Raw genomic sequence first — 20,124 nt, forward strand, 5'->3', positions numbered from 1 at the left:
ACGTCGTTGTCGTCACACCTGTCAACACCACCACTCCTTGCAGTAGAGCACAACACTACGAAGTCCAGAAACCACAACGCCACCGAGACCACCACCTGCGCCACCGCCACGACTTACAGCTCCATCAATTGCGCTCAGCACGGCGTGTGCCGAAAACACAGTCATCCTGATCGTTAGCCAGGTCACCGTGGGTAAGCGTTGAAGATTCATGATAAATGGGACCTGCCCTCTGCACCCCCCCACGCACGCACCTCTCGTACCCCCCCCACGCACCACAACCACCCCTGACTCTCGCTGCGCCATCCCCCAGGTCCTCCCATTCCTGGCGCTTGGGGTGGGAGTGGATGATATGTTCCTGCTGGCTCATGCTTTCGTGGGACAGAGCGACAACATCCCCTTCAAGGTGAGATGCCTGCCTAGCTGCCCGCGCTTAAACCAAGTGTAGCGATTCGACGATGGTCTCGGCCGCGTTAGTAACGGTTGCGCAAAAACAACTACGATATAAAATTTGGCTTTATCCACTTAGTTTGGCTGAATCCTAGCTCTGAAAGTTTCAACGTTTTGGTTTGACCACCCAGAGAGATGAACATTTCTCCGTAGTACCGCGTGTGTGAAAGAGCACCGCCCTGGTGTGTGGATAACAAGTTAACTTTAAAGGGATCTCGGAAGTAGTTCTGTTACATCTTCTTCTGGACGGATATGTCGTCCCGTGACATGATGCTCGTGGCGCAATGGGAATAACGTTGGGATAAAAGAGGACGCGACTAAAGGTGAGGCCGCCAAATCGTCGCAGCGCAAGCAGCGCGGTAATACAAAAAAACGCCGGCGTGCAAGTGCCGTCCAGCCGGGCCTGGTCCGAGCGAAAATCCCGTAAACGAAAAACGATGAGTTGTGGGCTGAATGGACACAGACCTTCACAGTGGAGGGGGGTGGGTCTGGGGCCCGTGAGGGTTGCGGGCGATCTGTGTCGCTGTCCCTTCTCACAACAACTCGGCTCTGTCAGGGACAGAACAAGGCCGGCTCGGCCAAGGCTTTGCGCAGCCGACGTGTTTTAATTTGGTGAAAAAAGTTCATCGCCGAGAGTAAACATCTCAACTTTCCAAAAATGCATTTTTTTTTTACGTCACTCGCTCGCAAGTGTTTTTTGTCCATTTTTTTCTCCCTCCTTCCTTCAAACCAAAGTCCAGGCAAAAAAAAAGTAAACAATAGCAAGCGGCTTTTTGAGCCTCACTGCTCGGGAAAGGAAAAGCCATGGAGGAAGGGGGTGGTGGAGGGAGGGAGGGAGGGGGCGGCAGTTTGAAATTGAAGGCGAAAGCAGGCGCAGAAAGAATGCGCAGCTCGGGACTGTGTGGGTGGTCTCTCTCTCCCTCTCTCGTGCTCTCTCTCTCGATTCCCCCCCACCCGTCCACCCATCCACCCACCCTCTCTCTCTCTGTCTCTCACTTCATGGCTCTGGAAATTTCACCGACTACCCTTTAAAGACGGCGCATCTAAATCGGCCCTCCGAGAGGCGGTCAACCTCCTCGCCGCCGTCGTCGGGGGTGCGCACGCGAGGCCCACCGCGTGCCGGCTCGCCCGCGCGCTCTTCCCCGTCGTTGCCGCGATCGTGAGGTTATTTATATTTTTGTTGTTTGTTTCGTCTTCTCGTCTCAGTACCGGCTCGGGGAGTGCCTACGCGAGACGGGCACCAGCGTGGTGCTCACCTCCGTCAACAACCTCGTGGCCTTCCTCATGGCCGCGCTCATCCCCATCCCGGCGCTGCGCAACTTCTCCCTTCAGGTAGGCCACTGCCACGCGGCCCGGCGGCCGCTCCCCACGCGGCCCAGTGGCGTCCATTTGGCGCGCGCTCGCAACGCCGAGGGGGACGCGAGTTCGGCGGAATCGCAGCGGGCCTCGCCGTGGGCAGGCCGCGCTTGCTTGACGCGGGCCTACCCTGGCTTAGAAAAAAAACCAACACGATTCTCGTCAAAGCTTCTGAACGGCTGCACTGAATTCAGGGAAAATCCGCCACGACTCTCTGTGGAGGTGGCGACAACTCCCGATTGGTGAAAGTTAGGACCGCCAAGGCGTTGGGGGGGGGGGCGGGGAGATGTGGAACTTTTATAGCAGCGGGCACAAGCGGTGACATCTGCAGCGAGCTCGGTCGTGGCTTTTGTTTCGAGACAACGCCACGCGGGGGGGGGGGGGTGCGGGGGGGGGGGATGTGGCACCATTACCCTGCCCCTCACCCCACCCTCCCCCGCCCCTCATCCCCAACTCGTAAACTCGGCCCTGCGGCCTCGCCGTGCCGTGGAGAGGAGTGTGAGAACAGTGCGGCCGATGCGGGTTAATTTTTCACTCTGGGCGAGGAAGCGGTGATCTACGAGCCGCGGACCGCGCCAAAACGCCTTCCGCTCTGAGCCGTGGCCACCGGGGACCGCGGTTGGCACCGTGCGGTCTCGCTGCCGGACGGTCCAAACAGAAACCAATTTCTCTCGGCCGAACGGAAACAAAGAAACACGCCACGTAGTTACAAACCCTCTGACAGCTCCGCGCGCTGGGTCCCGTTATTTTTTTGGCATTTTGTGCCCAGCCGCAACCCGAGAGTGGCAATTACTTGAAATCCTAACTTGGCACCGTGCAGTCGAGGCATGAAAGTGGATTGTGCCGGTGGGCCGCTCGCTCACGCACGCACGCACGCACTCACTCACTCTCTGGCATGCACCCGCTCGCTCGCTCACGCACCGACTCGCTCACTCGCTCGCACACTCACTCACTCTCTACGGAGGAGGTGAACACAGTGCGGAACAGGGGCTGAAAATTTTGGCGTCGATGCAGGAGTGTATTCACACCACCGCTCCACCTCCTCGTGTCCGCCAAGTCATGCAGTGGCTTCTCGGCTTGCAGAGTCTTGAGAAGGATTCACAATTCCGCCTGTGAACACTATCGAGGGGCGTGACATCTCCTGATCGCATAAGCCCCTTGAGCCACAACTTTGTGATCTTCGGCTGTAATTCAGTTGATCTCTCTGCCATCTCTCGTCAGGAGCGCTGAGTGTTTATGTTACAAGGTAGGGGTAATGATGAAGATGGTGACATTTTAAAAATAGATTTTTGTCATTTCTGCCACGCTGTGCTGTTTTGCCGGGTGTCATGTGTATATATTAGAGAGTTGCCGTCAGAACGCTCACCTTTTTGCGCAAGTTTGGCACGAACGATTCGACTAAACCGTTCGTGTAAAACCAGGTTCCAAACTCAGAATGCGCCCGAGTGAGCCGCAGTTCGCTTCCTAAACATTCCTGCGGCGAGAGGCGGTGGGGGGCGGTGGGGGGACGCCGTGCTCCACTGATGGCAGCCGCGTATTATCTCGCGTGAAAAGGAAAGGTTTTTGTGTGTGTGTACGTTGTTTGATTTTCGGCGTACCGCCACCGCCGACTCCTCTCTCTCCCTCTCACCCACCCACCCACCGGGCGGGCGACTCCACAGACGAGTTTTCTCGAGGCCTCCCTTTGACGTTCAGAGGGCCAGAACGGGCCGTCCGTGCCGATGGGGGAGTCAGATAAGGGGGCCTGCGCCGTTGTTTGGCTACCCCACCCCCGCCGCCAGCGCCTCGCGCCGTGCTCCGCGTTCGGCTCCGTTGGGCGTCTATCGCCGTTGCGTGTTTGCGACGGATTATGGGCTCGGCCTTCCAGCACAAAAGGGGCTGCGGGCCGCCAGGCCTGATTACCGGGGGACCCGGCGTGGGAGGAAGGGGTGGGTGGGGGAGGGACCGGCGGTGGTTGGCTGGAGGTAGACCCCTGGAGAACCCAGGGAGATGCGAACCCCGTGGGCCTGCATGCACGGTTCCGTCTCCCCGTGCGAACGTCCCCTCGTCATGTGTACGATGATAACGGTGACAATGAACAACAACCACGACATAAGACAATCGATAACGAGGATTTATTTCAAGATGCTGAGCATGGCTGTTGTTGGCTGTGTGAGTGCGCTTGATTCCCGCTCACGGTCAACACCGGTGACGAATATCTGAACCGGTTCTGGGCCTCCCCTAGCTCGACTCTAACTCAAATGAGTACCCGGTGCGGTGTGTGAAATCATCGCCACTGGGGAGACAAAGGCGGCCGGGCGTGGTGTTTGGCCACTCACCACCTTGTGCACCTTTTCAGCCATCATAAGTGCTCGCTAAACAGCACTTGCCCCAACAGTCTGTTAAAGGCTATACGGGGGATCTTTGTCTTTGTGTGTGTAGCTGGGTGTGTTTATGAGTGCAGCTAGGTGTACGCGTGTGTGTGTGCGTGTGAGTGTGTGTGTGAATGGGGCTGACTGGGTGGTCTGATGGGCAACACCTGAGATAATAACTTCTCAGCCCGGCCTAGCAGTGAGCCCCCAGGGTATAGAGCAACGGGGGTACGGCTGCATGGGGAGGGGGAGGGAGCCGGGGTGGGGCCGAGGCTGGGAAGGGTGCGATTGGTTTCTGAGTGCATTTGTGTACGTGTGTGTGTGTCTATGCATCAGCGTGTGTGTGTGTGTGTCTATGCATCAGCGTGTGTGTAGATGCTGGGGAGCGGTAGTGTCGTGGTTAGTTGCACTGCCTTATGAACCCAGCCAATATCGGTGACAAATATGTGGGCCGGTCCTGTGCCTTCTCCAGGTTGACTCCGCGTCAAATGGGTACACGAGAGGCAGTTCTAGACTTACGAATGGGTTACGTTGGTGAGACCCGTGCGTAAGTGGATTTGTTTTAATCGTGCATACGGTCAGTGGTTATAACATGTGTTATGGTTTTAAAAGAAAAGGCAAGCATTGTTAAACTCACGAAGAAGAAGGAATAAAACATAAAATAAAGTAACACGAAATGAAAAAAACACTTATGCTGGCTTGCTGGTCAGCAAGGGGCGCTGTGCATCATGCGGGATGTTGGGACTCCTCACATCTCGCGGGGGATCTCGACGTTCGTAAGTCGGACGGTCGGAGACTCGGAGACTCGGAGACTCGGAGACTGCCTGTACCTGGAGCGCGCTCCGTCTCCCCGCCGATCCCGGCGCTCACGCTCCCCCTCCCCCTCCCCCCGTGTTCCCAGGCCGCCGTCGTCATCGTCTTCAACCTCGCCATGATGCTGCTCGTCTTCCCGGCGGTGCTCGCCCTGGACCTGCGAAGACGTCGGCAAAACCGCATGGACTTCCTCTGCTGCCTGCCCAGGTGAGAGCATCGCCGTGACCCGCGGCGTCGCGCGCGTCACCGTTACCGGGCCGCTCGCTGCCGCGCCGGATCGCGTCGGTTTAACCGGGAAGAATCCGCCCGGAGGTTTTGGGGAGTCTTGTCGTATCGTGGGATTTGCTTGTGCTGTCGGAGCTGGCACACCCACAAAGGGTTGGGCTGACGTTTCTCCGACGGTCCCAACCGCATGCCAACGTTGGACCAACGTCGCGTGTCTACTGGGATATTATCTCGAACAAGCACTTGATAGCCGGTCCCACCGTAGAACCGGCGAGATTTAAACTAATTATCGACGTAAACGTTCGAGAAACTTCTCACGTGGTGTCATTGCTGCCTGCGCCCCGAGACTGCTCGCAAAACCAAAAAATGTCGGGCTGTGGAAAAAAGAAAGATGGGAAGGAAAGAGAAGCGGCGTGATTAAACGCAGCGCAGACAGCGAGTTACTTGCGTGGCTTTCTCTGCGACATTTGCATGGCGGGCCTGTGGCCCGTGGAATGTCCCGCGAGCGCTCGGGGGGAGGAGGGGGATGGGGAGGTCACGAGGGAGCGCGGCAATTAGGCCGAGGTTTCCCCGGAGCCGACACGAACGTGGCTGCGGCTGGAGCCTCGGCAGGGACATGCCGTTCGTTGTGCGGTTGCAGCATCCACAGTTTAAAATTAAACACATTTTCCCGACGTGAAGTCCCGGAGCTGTTGCTCAACACAGTTATTCCAACTATTCTATACATGTATAAACACAGGCAGAGGTTCCACCCCCCCCCCTGTAGGCATGCAGACTACCCGGGGCAAGTGCATTTTGCGCGGAGCTATTAAGGACAGTACAGCACGTGAGAGTGCGTGCGTGAGATGGTGCGTGCGAGCGAATGGCAGCACGAGCTCGCACCGACCGCACGAGCCTAACGCGCGAGCCTGCACGCTTGTCCCCACAGCCCGTGTGCCGATCGCGTGCTCACGGTGCAGCCCGGCGAGTACCGGGAGGAGCACGGCAGCTTGGGCTCCCACTCCTCCTCGTCCACGACCACCACCGGCAGCGGCAGCAGCGGCGGCGGCACCGACGCCGCCAGCGTCGCGGCCCCGCACGCCGTCGCCGCCACCACCACCTCCTTCCCGGTGCACGGCCACGCCACGGCCTTCACCATGCGCGCCACCGTGACCGCGGTGGCGCGCTGCGACCCGTCGGGCCAGCACGTCATCACCGTGCTGCCGGCAGCCGCCCCGCGCGTGACGGCGTACGCCGTCCCGGTGGAGGTGGCGGCCGCGCCGTCGCCGTGCTCGCGCCACTCCTCGTGCTCCTCCTCCTCCGCCGCCGCGCCCGGCCCGGACGCCTGCACCTCGACGCGCGACCTCATCGCTCAGGTGGAGGAGGCCGCGGGGGCCGCCGGGGCCGGGGCGCCGGCGCCGGGCGGGGAGTGCGGCGACTGCTCCCCGCGAGCGACCGGGTGCCTGGGGAAGTGGGCGGCGTCGGAGTTTGCGCGCGACCGCTATGCTCCGCTGCTGCTGAGGACGCCCGTCAAGGTGAGCGGCAACCCGCGGCGTCCGCCGCTCACGCCGCCGCTTCGTTTCGTCCTCGCGGTTCGTCTGCGGCGCCGCCGCCGCCGTCGAGTTGCTCGGTCCGCGCATTCAACCGTCCTGCTCGCGGCGCGCAGGTGGTGGCCGTGGTGTCGTCGCTGGCGCTGCTCGCCACGTGCCTCTACGGGACGACGCTGGTGCGCGACGGCCTCGACCTGATGGACGTGGTGCCGCGGGGCACGCGCGAGCGCGCCTTCCTGGAGGCGCAGGCGCGGCACTTCTCGCTGTACGCGGTGCACGTGGTGACCACGGCCGGCGTGGACTACCCCCGCGCGCAGGCGCAGCTCTACGCGCTGCACGAGCGCGTGGGGCGCGTGCGGCACGCCGTGCGACACCGCGACGGCGCCATCCCCAAGATGTGGCTCCACTACTTCCGCGACTGGCTGCTCGGTACGGCCCGCCCCGGCTCTTGTCGGGCCTCTTCCCCGCTCCTCCTTACGCACACGGCACCGCACACGGCACCACACGGCACCGCACACGGCACCACACGGCACCGCGCCGCACGGCACGGCACCGCGCCGCGTCACCTGGCGCTCGCCGGGGAACGCGAGGGAAGAGAGCGAGGATGTTTTAGGGTCGATGTCACTCGCGCCGCCGTGAAGTCCTCGCGGCGTTGGCGGCGGTGGTTGTTGGAGCCACTCCGCTGTTTGACGCGGGGCTCCGATAGCGGCGGGGGTTGGGGGAGCGGCGTGGGATAGGAAGCGGTGGGGAGCGGGGAGTGGTAAGGTGTAGGGGGTGGCGAGCGGGCGGGGAGGGGAGGGCGCGCCCTCGGCAGGTGCTCGGCAGCCCTTCTCAGGAACACTGCAGCTGCGACGGCCAAACGGCGTTTGTGCAGAAGAAGAATAAAAACGAAAAAAAACAGAGAGTAAGAAAAAAACTCATCGCCCTCCCTCTCCTCCCGACCCACCTCGCACCGCTCAGATGATGGCAAAAAAAAACTCCTTAGAGCTGTAGAGGGAAAGGAGAGAGAGAGAGAAAAAAAAGGGCCGGGTCTCACAGCTGAGGCTGCGGCTGGCGGTCGGTAATGAAGTGAAGATGTGAACATGCGAGCCTGGCTCCGAGCCAGCCCGGGCGATCATCGCCCCCCCGCGACACGAGCCCCACGTCTCCCCCCCCAAGCGGCGCGGGGGCGGCCGGGAATTTGCGCTCGGATCTCGCGATGTGGAATTCCGCTCTGCGCCGTGCAGAGCAGGCCGCCGTGAGCCGGGCGGTGGGGGGGGGAGTGTGGATGGGGGTGGGGGGGCCGTGGGTGGGGGGGGATGAAGGAGGGCGGCCGCGGGGTTGAGGGTGTCGAGTCGGGGCGCAGCGCAGGGACGGAAATTTGGCAGCGAGGGCTTTAAGCCAGGAAACACGAGCAGAGCTCCTGTCAGCCTCCAAACACGTCCAGCGGAGTGACAGCCCATAAAATAGGGGGTAGCAGTAGTCTCGGCCTAATGCGGGGAGTTAGCAGCACTCTACATGGCTCTGCCACTACCAAGTTTGGGGGGTAGCGATGGGGTGGCCGCGACGCACGTGGCTACCGCTGTGCGTCGTGACGCGAGTGGATGTTAGCCGCCGGTGAGATGGCTTGGCCGCACCAATGATCGTCGGTGCTCCTCTGAAGAGGCAAGGTTTGTCTCTGGATGACTCTTCGGCGGTCATTCATTGCCCACGTTCGCCAGAACGCCATCGCTCGTGTTTTGCTCGTTGAACGGCTTGTCGCGCCTCAAGGTGGCGACAAGAGAGAAGCGACACGACACCGTAGCGCCTGCATCAGCGTTAGCGCCGTGCGCGTGTGGTGTAGCGCTTACAATCCCAGCAACCCGAGTTCACGCGAACAGCAGACGTCGGTGACGAATATCTGAACTGTGTTGACCACACTGCCCCTTGCCGTGCCGTGCCAGCCTTTATAAGCGCTCAATAACGGCACTTGCCCCAACAGTCTGTGACAGGCTACACGGGTGGGCACCTTTGTCGTTGTATTTACACCTGTGTGCGTGTGTGTGTGCGTGTGTGTGTGTGTGCGTGTGTGTGTGTGCGTGTGTGTGTGTGCGTGTGCGTGTGTGTACGCGTGTGTGTGTGTGTGCCGCCACCCCAGACCTGCAGAAGGCGTTTGACGCGGAGTGGGCGTCGGGGCGCATTTCGCGCGAGAGCTGGCGCAACGGCTCCGAGGCGGCCGTGCTCGCCATGCACCTCATGGTGCAGACGGGCGACCGCGAGCAGCCAATCAACTACGGCCAGGTGCGACCGCCCGCACGCGCGCACCCACGCCACGCTCCCCAGGCGGTGGCGCGGACACACCGAGCGTCCCCGGTGGCCGCCGGGCGCGGGGTGCGGGCGCCACAAGCGGAGGCAGCCGTTTCAACGAGCTCTTGTATTTAGTTTCAACGGTTATTAGCGCGATTTACAGTTCTTCTGTTGAACGTGGTGCCACGGTGAAATCTTTGTCTTCGTATCTTATTATTATTGCCATCGCTGAACACCGATCGCTGGATTCTCGCGTTTCCGTTAAAGCGGTCTTGCCGAATAAACGACACCTTTCCTTTTGAGTTCCAAAGATCCCACCGTAATCCGGGGTAATGCCTCTCCAAATCCTGCAAGAAAAAAAACAAACCGCTCGAGCCGTGGGCGGCCTGCGGGGAGGAGAGAGCGGATCGGGTTTGATTTCCGCGCCGCGGTTTGAAAGCCCTCTCCCCCGCGCCCTTTCAGTGGCTCGGAACCACGGGGAAATTTACCGGTGCCGTGCTGCCGGGATCGTGGTGGGCGCACCGCATCGGCGATCGTGGGAAAGGCAGGGTGAGGGGTGGGGGGGGAGTGGGGGGGGAGGGAACAGGAGAGCTGAGCAGTTACCATTCAGCCGCCCCCCCCCCCCTTCGCACTTTTTGCCAGCGGACCCGGTTTGCCTAAGAGCAGCCCCCCCGGGTGCTCCAACGGGTGTCTTTAATTAGTGAGTCGAGGTGGGAAGAAGGTGGACGGAAGGTGAACTCAGCGACTCGTTTGGGAGAGGCACACAAGGGACGCGTCTGCCCCTCGCTCACGATCGGGTGGTGTGCACAAAGCGAGGGGTTGCCACCTGTTCTGAATTTCCTCGTTCGGAGGTATCCAAAAAGAGGGACATTAAGTCCCGGTTGTTATCAGTTGCGTAACGATAATGCACCGCTCCAGACAATGCATTCGCATGTAGGTACTGTGCGATATTCTTTTCTCCACAGTTCAGTTGTTTTGAGTAGTTGTGTCAGTTGCTAATTTTTGTATGCGTCTCAATGATTTTTATTGCGCCCGCAACTCAACCGCGACTCTGCCGCTCGCCCCCCCGCGCTTTCGCCCGCAGCTGCCGGCGAAGCGGCTGGTGGGCTCCGACGGGATGATCGACCCGGACACGTTCTACGAGTGCCTGACGGCGTGGGCCAGCAGCGACCCCCTGGGCTACGCCGCATCGCAAGCGGCCATCCACCCGCAGCTGCCCGAGTGGATCCACGACAAGTACGACTCGGACCCCGAGGGCATGCACAGTAAGAGACGCACGTACGCGCGCACGCACGCACGTGTACGCATGATAGCAATGTCAATTATTCAGAAAAGCTTTGCCGAGTCTCGGGACTCGTCGTCAGGAGCGTCCTGCATTGAGATGCTGAGCCAGTGAGGCAGTGTTTTGCTGGCCCGAGTTTCACGAATCTCCACGTGATCCGACCAACCGTTGCCTCCGAAGGGCTGGAACGCGTGCACGGGCCACCGCGTCGTTTAACGATCATCGCGCCGGAGGTGCACGCTCGCGTGCTCCTCACAGCGCTTCGGAAGGCCTGTGCGGGCACCTTGCCACGAGGTTGTGGCACGTCCCTATTAGGCTCGACGCTGAACCCGGGGGCGAGTGTGGGCAGGGTGCCCGCACGCGTCCCAAAACATCTCCCCCCCCATCCCCTCCGTGTTCTCCTCCGTCACAACAATTCAATTTATTACATTTGATCTTTTTTCTTAAAACGTTTTCTCCGTTTTTTTTTGCATGCGGATTGTGTTTCCTGCGGCTTGTATTGGGTATAAATTGAGTCTTTAACGAACGCGCATGTGGGATGCACATGTAGCGGGCGACATTTTTTCTTTTTTCGACTGTAAGAGGAGCGGGCGTTATAATTCCATTATGCGATGCACGTGTGGCATTTTGTTTAAAGCCAAACGTAACGGAAAAAAACAAACGCCCGACGTAACGCCGAGGCCAGCTACTCACCCGGCAGGTCACCCATGGGCCCCCTGATCGGTCGTCTCTGCCCCAAAACCCCCAAAAATTTCAATCAAACGGACCGGACACGCTTAGTCACCCCACCCCCCTCCCCCCCTTCCGTGGTGAGGGTTACGGAGCCACGCGGGCGATCATCGCGGCTCGTACGTTCCGTGATGTAGCCGGCCCGGTTTAATGCCGGCTGCTTTTGGTGGAAGGGCCCTCGGTGTCTGGTTTAAAGTTCAGGGTCTGTTTTCAGCGGGGATGTTTTTAAGTTCCCGCTTTGAATGTTACAGTCTCCCTTTAATAAGGAAATGTTGGATTAATAAGAAGTTCTCGGTCGCAGGGGAAGAAAAGAAACTAAATTAAAGGCCGATTTTTTTTTTCCGCCCCCACCCGTGAAAGGTCAGCTGGAGGAAAGAATGCACAATCGCAGCCGAAATTAAAGTGGTTCAATAACGCGGCACGACGCACTGGGAAAAACTATCCCTGTGCAGTCTTGAGCGGTTCCTCCCGAGCCGTGGTCTTAGCCGGGGCCAGAGTTGAGGCCTCACGTTGTTAAAAAAAAACACACGAAAAAAACTCTTCCGATCGCTGGGTAGGGTTGCCGACCGTCCGGTGCTCGACCTGACTATCCGGTTTTGGACCACGCTGCCGTGTCCGGAAATCAGAAGTTCCTTTTTTGTGGCACGAATTCGACGGGCAAGGTGTGTATCACCACGCACGTTTTGACGGGACTGGTTTCAACTGGTCCACGGTGTGATATTTAAACCTATCGGATGACGGATTGAAACATAATGTAATGTCTTACTTGGAGGGATGTAATTTAGATATTGCGTTAGTTTATTTACTTATTTTTATTCGTAACCCATGAGTGACACAAATCACGCTGCGATAGAATGACGGCGTTCCGTCAAGCGGTCAGCGCGTTCCCCCCCCCCTCCCAATATTTTCCTGTTTTTTGGGAAGTAAAAAAGTTCGTTACCCTCCCGTCAGGCCCTTAATTATCCATCGCGATCGTTCCGCACGCGCGCGCCGCTCTGCGACACGCACGTGCACGCGTACCTCCGCGCGAGCGAGGGAGACCAAAAAAAAACTTAAGGTTATTGACAACTGCGGATGTGTTTTAGATTACGGGATCGGAAAAGCCCCATCGATTCGGAAGGGGGTGTGCTTGGCTACTGTGAGTGTTTTGGCACCTGTTCCCACCACACGGTGGTCCGGTGGCCGGGGAGGAAAACGCGGGAGGCTGGAGGGATTAGCGGAGAGGAAGGGCGAGGAGGGGCTGGTGGAGGAGAGGGGGGGGGTTGCGTTTGAGGGAGGGGGGGGGCAAAAAGGGGGCCCGGCTGCTAAGTGAGGCCCATGGTGTTGCTCCCAGAACGCACCAGGGATTTCGTGGTCGAAAATCAATCACGGCTTTTTGGGCTCGGGCAAAGTGAGGCAGGGAGTTTGGCGGAAGAGACTCGTGTGTAATTGAGCAGGCTGCGATGAATAGAGAGAGGGAGGGAGGGAGAGAGGGGGAGGGTGGGTGGGTGGGTTGAGCCTGGGTTCCGAGGTGAGCAGCCTCGGGCTAGCTGTTTTCCATCCCTCTCCACTGGACACTTGCCAGAACCCGCGATGCTAATGAAAATGTATGGGCCAGCACCGCAGCAGGCAGTGGCCCTGCCTGGCCTACCAGTGTGGGCTTGTTTTGTACGCAGATTTTTATCAGGCTATTTTACTTTGCTCCTTGTTCATCTTGGTCATTTACATTTTTTTTACCATCATTTCATTTCGACGTGCCGATGACCAATGCTCGGCCACTGTCAAGAAATTCCACGGCTGCCCCCCCCCCCTCACGACCCCACCCCCTCTTTAAACGAAGCCGTAAAAACGCGCGGGCGGGCGGGCGGGTGGGCGAGAGGGCGTCTGTTCCGTAGGGCGGCGTCCGTTCAGGTCTTCCCGTGGCTGGCCGTGACGCGTAACAGAGGCCGTTAAACGCGGGGCCCGCGGCGAGAGCCCCCGCGGCACGACGATGAAAGCCGGGAGCGGCTGGCGGGGGGGGGGTCACGGCGCCGCACGCCCCGCATCGGTCACTGCCTCCTCGCGTCACCGCACACATCCTTCATCCCTCTCCAAAGCGCCATCACCGGCAGCACCGGGGGAGGAGAGCCGCGACGCCGAGGGACTCTTGCGCTACCGCGTCCCACCGCCCCGCCCGCCCCGCCCCGCCCCGCCCGCCCAGATGGGGGCCCGTGGACGATCTGAGCGGCCGTGTTGTAAAATAATCAAGTTGTTTCAAGACAAAAAAAAAGTGTTCAAATATCTTCATCTTTTGTTGCGAGTCGGTCTGTCGGTCACAACGCTCACTTGAGTGATGTTCTTCGTTCGGAGATGAGCAAGGCCTCTCCCTGAATGCAATGAACCCAGGCACCTATTGCATTGATGATGACCTATGTACAAACGACGAAATTCGACCGAGGTAAACATTTGATTTACAAAAAACCTTAGTTACGCTGATCGCATGGGGTTTTAAAAATGTCTCGAGTCTCTTCCCACTCCTCTAATTTGTTTGAGTTGAGAGTTGGGAACGCCTTTGTGAAATGAAGAAAAATGTAGGCAACTTGACCCCCCGCGCCTTTGTTGTGTCCACATCGGTCACTCGACTATTTGAGTCGGGAGTAATCGAACCGACGCAGATTCATTTTGAACTCAACAAAATTTGAACACGATAAATTGCCGCGTCGCTTTAACGCAAAGCAATTTCACCGTAAGCAATTTTAGTTTTTTTACGTGGACACGCAAACGCAAGTCTGCCTGCTCTATAACCCGCGACGTTCGGGAACGACACCCTAACGACGTCTTGTCCTGTCCCCGCCCTCCCCTGTGCCAAACCGCAGTCCAGGCGGCGGCGCCCATCGAGTACACCCACTTTTCCTTCTTCCTGGGCGGCCTGCGCGAGACGCCCGACTTCCTGAGCGTCATCGAGACGGTGCGCGCCATCACCGAGGAGTTCAGCGAGCGCGGGGTGCCCTGCTACCCCAGCGGGCTGCCCTTCCTCTTCTGGGAGCAGTACGTCGGCCTGCGCCAGTGGCTGCTGCTGTCCGTGGTGCTGGCGCTAGCGGCCGCCTTCCTCGTCACCGCCGCCTGCCTGCTCAGCCCGTGGACGGCCGCCATCGTGGTGAGTCAGCCGCTTGGCCCGCTCGTTGCGATCTCGCCCCCGGCCAGAACGCCGAGCGCCGGGCCGGAGATCAACTGCCGCCGCCGTCGGACGGCACCTTCCCGCACGACGGTGTCGTCGGTGCCAGATTCGAACTCGGGCTTTCGGCTGCGCCGGTTCGGTGTCTCTCTGAGGCCTGTGCCACCTGGCCCACTTCCAGCTGAGCGTATGTTTTTCATATGCAAATCTGTTGCGTGTTAATTCACTCGATCGGAAAATATCCGGGCGCGTTAATCCGTTCGGAGGCGGTCTGGCAGTTGCACGAGTCTATCCACGCTCGCTCAGGACGGCTCATTCGCACGCTGTTTTGTTTTCGTTGCGTGTGCATTGGTGGTTTTTTCGTACAAAAAAATTATTGGAATCCGCACCGCTCATGAACCACGGCGATGGTCTCTCAACGGCGCAGCCTTGAGACACGGGGGGGAGGACCCAGAGCCGAAGGGATTGTGTTTGTGTAAAACCAGCGTTGAGCCCTTGCACGTCTCTCTCGCTCTCTTTCTCCTTGCTCGCCGGCCACCGCCGCTAGCCCACAGTGAGCCCCCCGTGACCCCCTTTGTTGCTACAGCTTGCACTTTTTAGTGGCACGGAAACGGTACTTTTTTTCTCCAAACAATTACCTGGTTGAAATGCGGCATAATTTCCCTTTTTTCGCGAACGAAGCTTAAGAGTCCATAAAGCTGCCCGGAGGTTTAACGTTGGGTGCACGGTTAATACTTCTTGGTCATTGCCGGGTAAATTATGATGATTCCTTCTGGCCAGGGGTCCGCCACAGCTGTGGGTGCCACGAGGAGTTATCGTTGCGATTCTGACGACGTCGAGATGGAGATCCGCGTTAGTTTTCTCCAAGGCAGTCGCCCCTCCAGCCGTTCCTCCCAACCCCTCCTCCTCCTGTTTGTAAATTCATGCCAAAGAAGAGGTCATATTTATGTCTAGAGGGGGCGGTGGGGTGTGTGCATGAGTGTGTGCGTGGGTGTGTGTGTGTGGTAGTGTAGCGGGCTAGCTTGCTGCGCTACAAACCCGGAGACGCGAGTTCGACTCCAACATCGGTGACGATTATCTGAACCGGTTCTGGACCTACCATAGGTCGACTCAGCCTGAATGAGTACCTGGTGCGGTGTGTAAACATCGCCACTGGGGAGACAAAGGCAGTCGGACGTGTTGGCCATCCACCCCCGGCCTTCATAGGTGCTCGCTAACAGCACTTGCCCCAAGAGTCTGTTACGGCTATATGAGGGATCTTTGTATTTGTCTTTGTGTGTTACGGGGAGTAGTGGTTCACACGCAGTGCTACAGATCCACTGATCTGCGTTGAAATTCCCAGCAACAGCCAACTTTGGCGGTAACGGAACTTGTCCTAGGCCTCTGCTAGGATAACTCGACCATTCCAATGAGTACCTGGTGCACCTTGTAAATGTCATCCTTGGAGAGACTAAGGTGGCCCCGGGCATGGCACTCGCCATGCCACCCCCTCGTTTGCTGTCGGCCTTAATAGGCGCTCACTTACCCACAGCACTGGCCCCAACAGCCTGTTCATGGCTATACGGGGGTCTTTGTTATTAGAGAGAGGATGCAGGCATGTGTGGGATGACAAAAAGGGTTGTGTGTGATAGGAGTGTGTGTGCATGTGAGAGCGAGCGATGGGAGAGAGCGGATGTCTTTGTGTAGGTATGAGGGATGAGGTAGGTTGTGTATGTGTGTGGGATAAAACAGGGGGTATGTGTGTGTGTGGGGGGAGGAGGAGAGCGTGTGTGTGTATGTCTGTGTATGAGTAATGGGAGAGGCTGCGGGGTGTGTGTGTGTGGGAGATCGCGCGCACGTGTGTGTGTGTCAAATAGGGGGTTGTTTGTGGGAAGACAGAGGCCACGTGTGTGTGTGTTTGGGATGGGAGGTGTTTGCGGCAACGAAAAATATAAGTTTGTGTGCGCGCACGTGTATGTCAAATAGGAGGGCGAGTGTGTGTGGGATGACAGGGGGCGCGTGCGTGTGTGGCATGGGAGCGGAGGGAGGGGGCTGTGCGTGTGTGGGATTTCGGTGGTCGTTTGTGTTTTTGTGGGGTAGTGGACACACACAGGAAGTGACATCATGGCACTGGTATGCCACGGCCTGGCAGCTAACTGAGCGTGCGAGTGGCTTAAGAGAACGGAATCGGGGGGATTAAACAGCGCCTTGAAAATGTGGAATTAAAAACGACATTCCTGCCGGAGAGGGCTTTGAAAACTCAGCTCGGGTTGTTGACGTCCAGTGTCGGATGGGAAAACCGGCAAACATTGGGCAGGCCATCGGTGGAAGTGGAAGTGTAACCGTGATGCCGGAGCTTTTGCCGCAGTGCTAATCTACAACGAAATTGCCGACACTCAGGAGATGGGTTGGTAAATGAATAACGGGCAGCGGCGATGCGTGAAGTTGGGAAGCGCACACTGCTACTGCCATACGACTATCTCCTGTCCCGAGCTCACAGGGCACGCAGAGGTCAGGGCGGGTGCCAGGGGTTAAATATTCCATGGGGAGGGGGGGGGGACTATGGGGGGGCGGCGGGGGGGGGGGAGGCTGAAGTTGTGAGTGAGTTGGTGGGAATGGGGAGGGCGAGGATGTTGGTGACCCCGAAAGAAAAATGCGGAGCGAGATCCGGACCAATTCCTCGTCATGTTTTGCACAGCAGAAGGCCCCTGCCTGTGTCGGGGAGCAGGCCCGATTGGTTAAGGGAATACCCCCTCCCCTCCTCCTCCTCGCCACTTAACCCATCCCCCTCCACATGCCCAACTTCCCCCTCCTTCCGCACACCCCCTCACACTCCCCCACCCCTCCTGTGTAAAACTGCAAAGGCCATTTGCTGGCCCACGACCCCACTGTAGAGAGAGGGGCCCTCACACCCCCCCACCCCCATCACGTGGGGCGAGGCGGAGAGATTCAGACAGGAACAGGTGGCCCTTCTTAATTTGTAAACAACGCGGGGTAAAAAAAAAAACCCCATCAAAATGTGGCTGACGGCCGATGTGAGTGAGCAGCTCTCGCCGTGGCAGGGAGAGGGGAAAGGGTTCTTGGGAGGTGAAGCCGCCTCGGAATGAGCATGGCCGCCGTGACCCCTATGCGACCCCAGTGGCTCAAGTCGATGGGTTCAGACGAGACGTTTCGCGGCCACTTCCGTCGTCGTCGTTGGTGAAACGTTGGTGGCGCCAATTTTGTTGGGTGACTCATATGGTGAATCAGGGGTGGGGAGGGTGGGCCGAGTTTTAAAATAAGTGGAGTTTCACACAATTCACATTTATTGACCATGTACACTTGACGATTTCAGCACAACGTGCCCTACCTGTGTCCGCCCTTGTCAAATAACTGACCCGCCACAGTCTGTGAGAGAGCAACGTGGCCGCAGCCTGGGACTACAAAGCAGTTCGATGAATTGTCACGACCCAGGGCCTCGATTCCATTTCGTTGTCGTGTAATTCCCTCGTTGTGCTTGTGCTCATGTGCACAAGTTCCGTTCGCCCGATTAGCATACAATAATTTGCGATCGAATTGCATAGGCAGAAAGTAACGGATTCTCTCACGATTCAATGCGTGTATCGTCGCCGTGGTGTTAACCGATGTGCCGTCGCGTCGCTGCTGCCCCGTCGTCCCCGCGACTCCAACGTCTGACCGCTCGCTCCGTGTGCTGCTCTTCCGCCCCAGGTACTCGTGCTGGCGGCCATGACGGTGGAGCTCTTTGGCGTCATGGGCTTCCTGGGCGTGAGGCTGAGCGCCAGCCCTGTGGTGACCCTCGTGCTCTCCGTGGGAATCGGCGTTGAGTTCACCGTGCACACCGCGCTGGTGAGTGCCCGCCCCCCCCCCACCCCCCTCACTGGCTTGCTTCCCCCGACCCCCGCCGCCCCACGCCCTGTGCCCCCTACTCTGACTTCCCCTCACCCCACTCCACCACCGTATTTTACTCATTTGGGGTTTTCCATTAAATTTTCTTTCGCAAGTTACTCGATCGGAATTGCGCAATGCAACCATCGCCCCCTACCAGCAAAAACTTGCCAGGACCCTCCTGAAAAAGTAATGATAACAACAATAATACGTCAATATAATTGCATCCTGTGCCTTCATACATAGCTTAGCAATGATTTCCCGAGCCCTGAGAGTTCGATATAATTGTTGTGATTTGGTGCTGTAACGGCCTACGTAGACTTTCGGTGCGAGTGGTGCTCAAGGCGAGATGCTACGGCGGTCGGCACGACGCCCGAGGGGAGACCGTAGCGAGGGGCTGTTCTAGCGAGCCGGCTATGTCGTAACGGATAGGTGCGTGTGCGGGTCGAACGGCGCGTTCCAGGAGGCCACCCCCCCCGTGTGTGACGGGCGCCGTCGTGCCTCCTCCTCACCCTCCACCTCCTCCCCGCCGGCGTAGGCCTTCACGAACGCGACGGGCGGCCGCGACCGGCGCGTGGCGGCGGCGCTCGAGAAGACGCTGGTGCCCGTCCTCCACGGCGCCGCCTCCACCTTCCTGGGCGTCGTCATGCTCGCCGCCTCCGAGTTCGACTTCATCGTCCGGTGAGCGAGGACGCCGTACGCCGCGTGTGCGCGCGTGCGCGGGTGGGCGCGTTGTTTTCGCGTTGCTTTATTTTTATTTAGCCGGGTGAAACCTCAAGAGACCGGGGAGAATGTAAGTTTTGCAAGTAGTGACCTGCGGCGATCGCTGGAGTGGGCGCTAGTTCAGGAATTCCTACGAGCCCCGGTTCCCTCCAGCTCGCCCACCTGCACAATATTTCGGCCCCACTTGCAGCGTTCCCCTCGCCATGGCTTGGGGGGGTGGCGGGCGGGGGGGGGGGGGTGTGCCGGTCAAGTACCACCCACTCCAGTCTAGAAGTGACCTGGGGAATATTTCGTTGACAAATGATCCCCAAACTGCCGGGCCAACGCGACACATTTTTGGACTTACGAGGGTGTCGACAATGCAACCACGTCTCAAGGGCTCGGCACAAACAGCGAGGAACCCAAACAGAGTGTCCACGAGTTGAAGAGGGTTTTTAGCGTTTTTTAAGGATTTTATTTATTCAGCCATGAGACAACAAGGAGGAAGGAAGCGAAAGAGCAGAGAGCGAAAGCGGACGGCAGCGTGACGACGTGGTACGGCGCGAACGAAGACTCTGGTTACAAATCGCGACTTGCAACCAGAGTAGACCTTCGTCCGCCCGTCGTCTCAGACCGTGCCGGGCCCTCGCCGCCGTCGCGGCCAGCCCCACTGGTCGTGGCTAACGTTCAGGGGGAAGGCTGCACGGGCCTCTCGGCTTCTCCGTTCAGTGTTTTCACGTCTGCAACGGGACGCGAAGCTTGCGTAAAATAAATAAACAAGCAAAGGGACAGGAGCCACCTGTGGCAGACGCATCACGGCGCGCGTCCTGGCAAGCGCAGAGAGCCTCTGTTAAAAACATTTCACCCCGGGTTGCACGGGACAAGCATCTAAACGGCGGACGGCACGACCAAAGGGCGTCCTCCAACCCGGCGGTGGACATCTGTGAAACTGCTGGGACGTCTGTGAAAAAATAGCTTTGTGGCTCATCGGATTCCTCCAGTGTAAATAAATATCCTGTTTCTGATTATGTAACACCGCGTACGAGCGTAGAGGCACGCGGTCGCGGGCCGCGTCGCGTCCACGTGCGGCGGCGGCGGCAGTCAGAATCAGAATTTGTATTTATACTGGAGGAATCCGATGAGCTATGAAGCTCTTTTTCACATGGGTCAATGGGTCGCGTCGCCGTGCGCGCGTAGGGTTTGATGTGCCGAGGTAATGGGTGGACGTTAATTTGTCTGCGCGTAGCAACTACAAAAACACTGCCCCCCCTCCCTGCCTGCCATCGTGACGTTTCCTGCGTTTAGCTGCACGTGTGGGATCGTTGTTGGTGTAGCCTTACAATGGCTCGAGGGTGCGTGTGGGTGCGTGTGTATGGGGGATCTTTGGCTTTGTGTGTGTGGGTGTGGGAAGCATGTGGTCTGTGTCTG

At 58.6% G+C, this 20,124-nt stretch overlaps 1 protein-coding gene across 1 annotated transcript in view; it reads left to right on the forward strand.

The window, feature by feature from the left end:
• LOC144726749 (protein patched homolog 1-like) overlaps nt 1-20,124 on the forward strand; it is a 50,849-nt gene that overhangs the window by 22,791 nt on the left and 7,934 nt on the right. Inside the window, exons 11-20 of the mRNA XM_078605616.1 lie at nt 311-403; nt 1,654-1,779; nt 5,056-5,174; nt 6,121-6,706; nt 6,838-7,150; nt 8,838-8,980; nt 10,071-10,251; nt 13,832-14,112; nt 17,818-17,955; nt 18,533-18,675. Of these exons, the coding sequence (XP_078461742.1) occupies nt 311-403; nt 1,654-1,779; nt 5,056-5,174; nt 6,121-6,706; nt 6,838-7,150; nt 8,838-8,980; nt 10,071-10,251; nt 13,832-14,112; nt 17,818-17,955; nt 18,533-18,675 (2,123 nt within the window). The remainder of the gene's footprint in view (nt 1-310; nt 404-1,653; nt 1,780-5,055; nt 5,175-6,120; nt 6,707-6,837; nt 7,151-8,837; nt 8,981-10,070; nt 10,252-13,831; nt 14,113-17,817; nt 17,956-18,532; nt 18,676-20,124) is intronic.

This window comes from Lampetra planeri, chromosome 24 (genome assembly GCF_965212315.1).
Source record: "Lampetra planeri chromosome 24, kcLamPlan1.2.h2, whole genome shotgun sequence".
Taxonomy (NCBI): domain Eukaryota; kingdom Metazoa; phylum Chordata; class Hyperoartia; order Petromyzontiformes; family Petromyzontidae; genus Lampetra; species Lampetra planeri.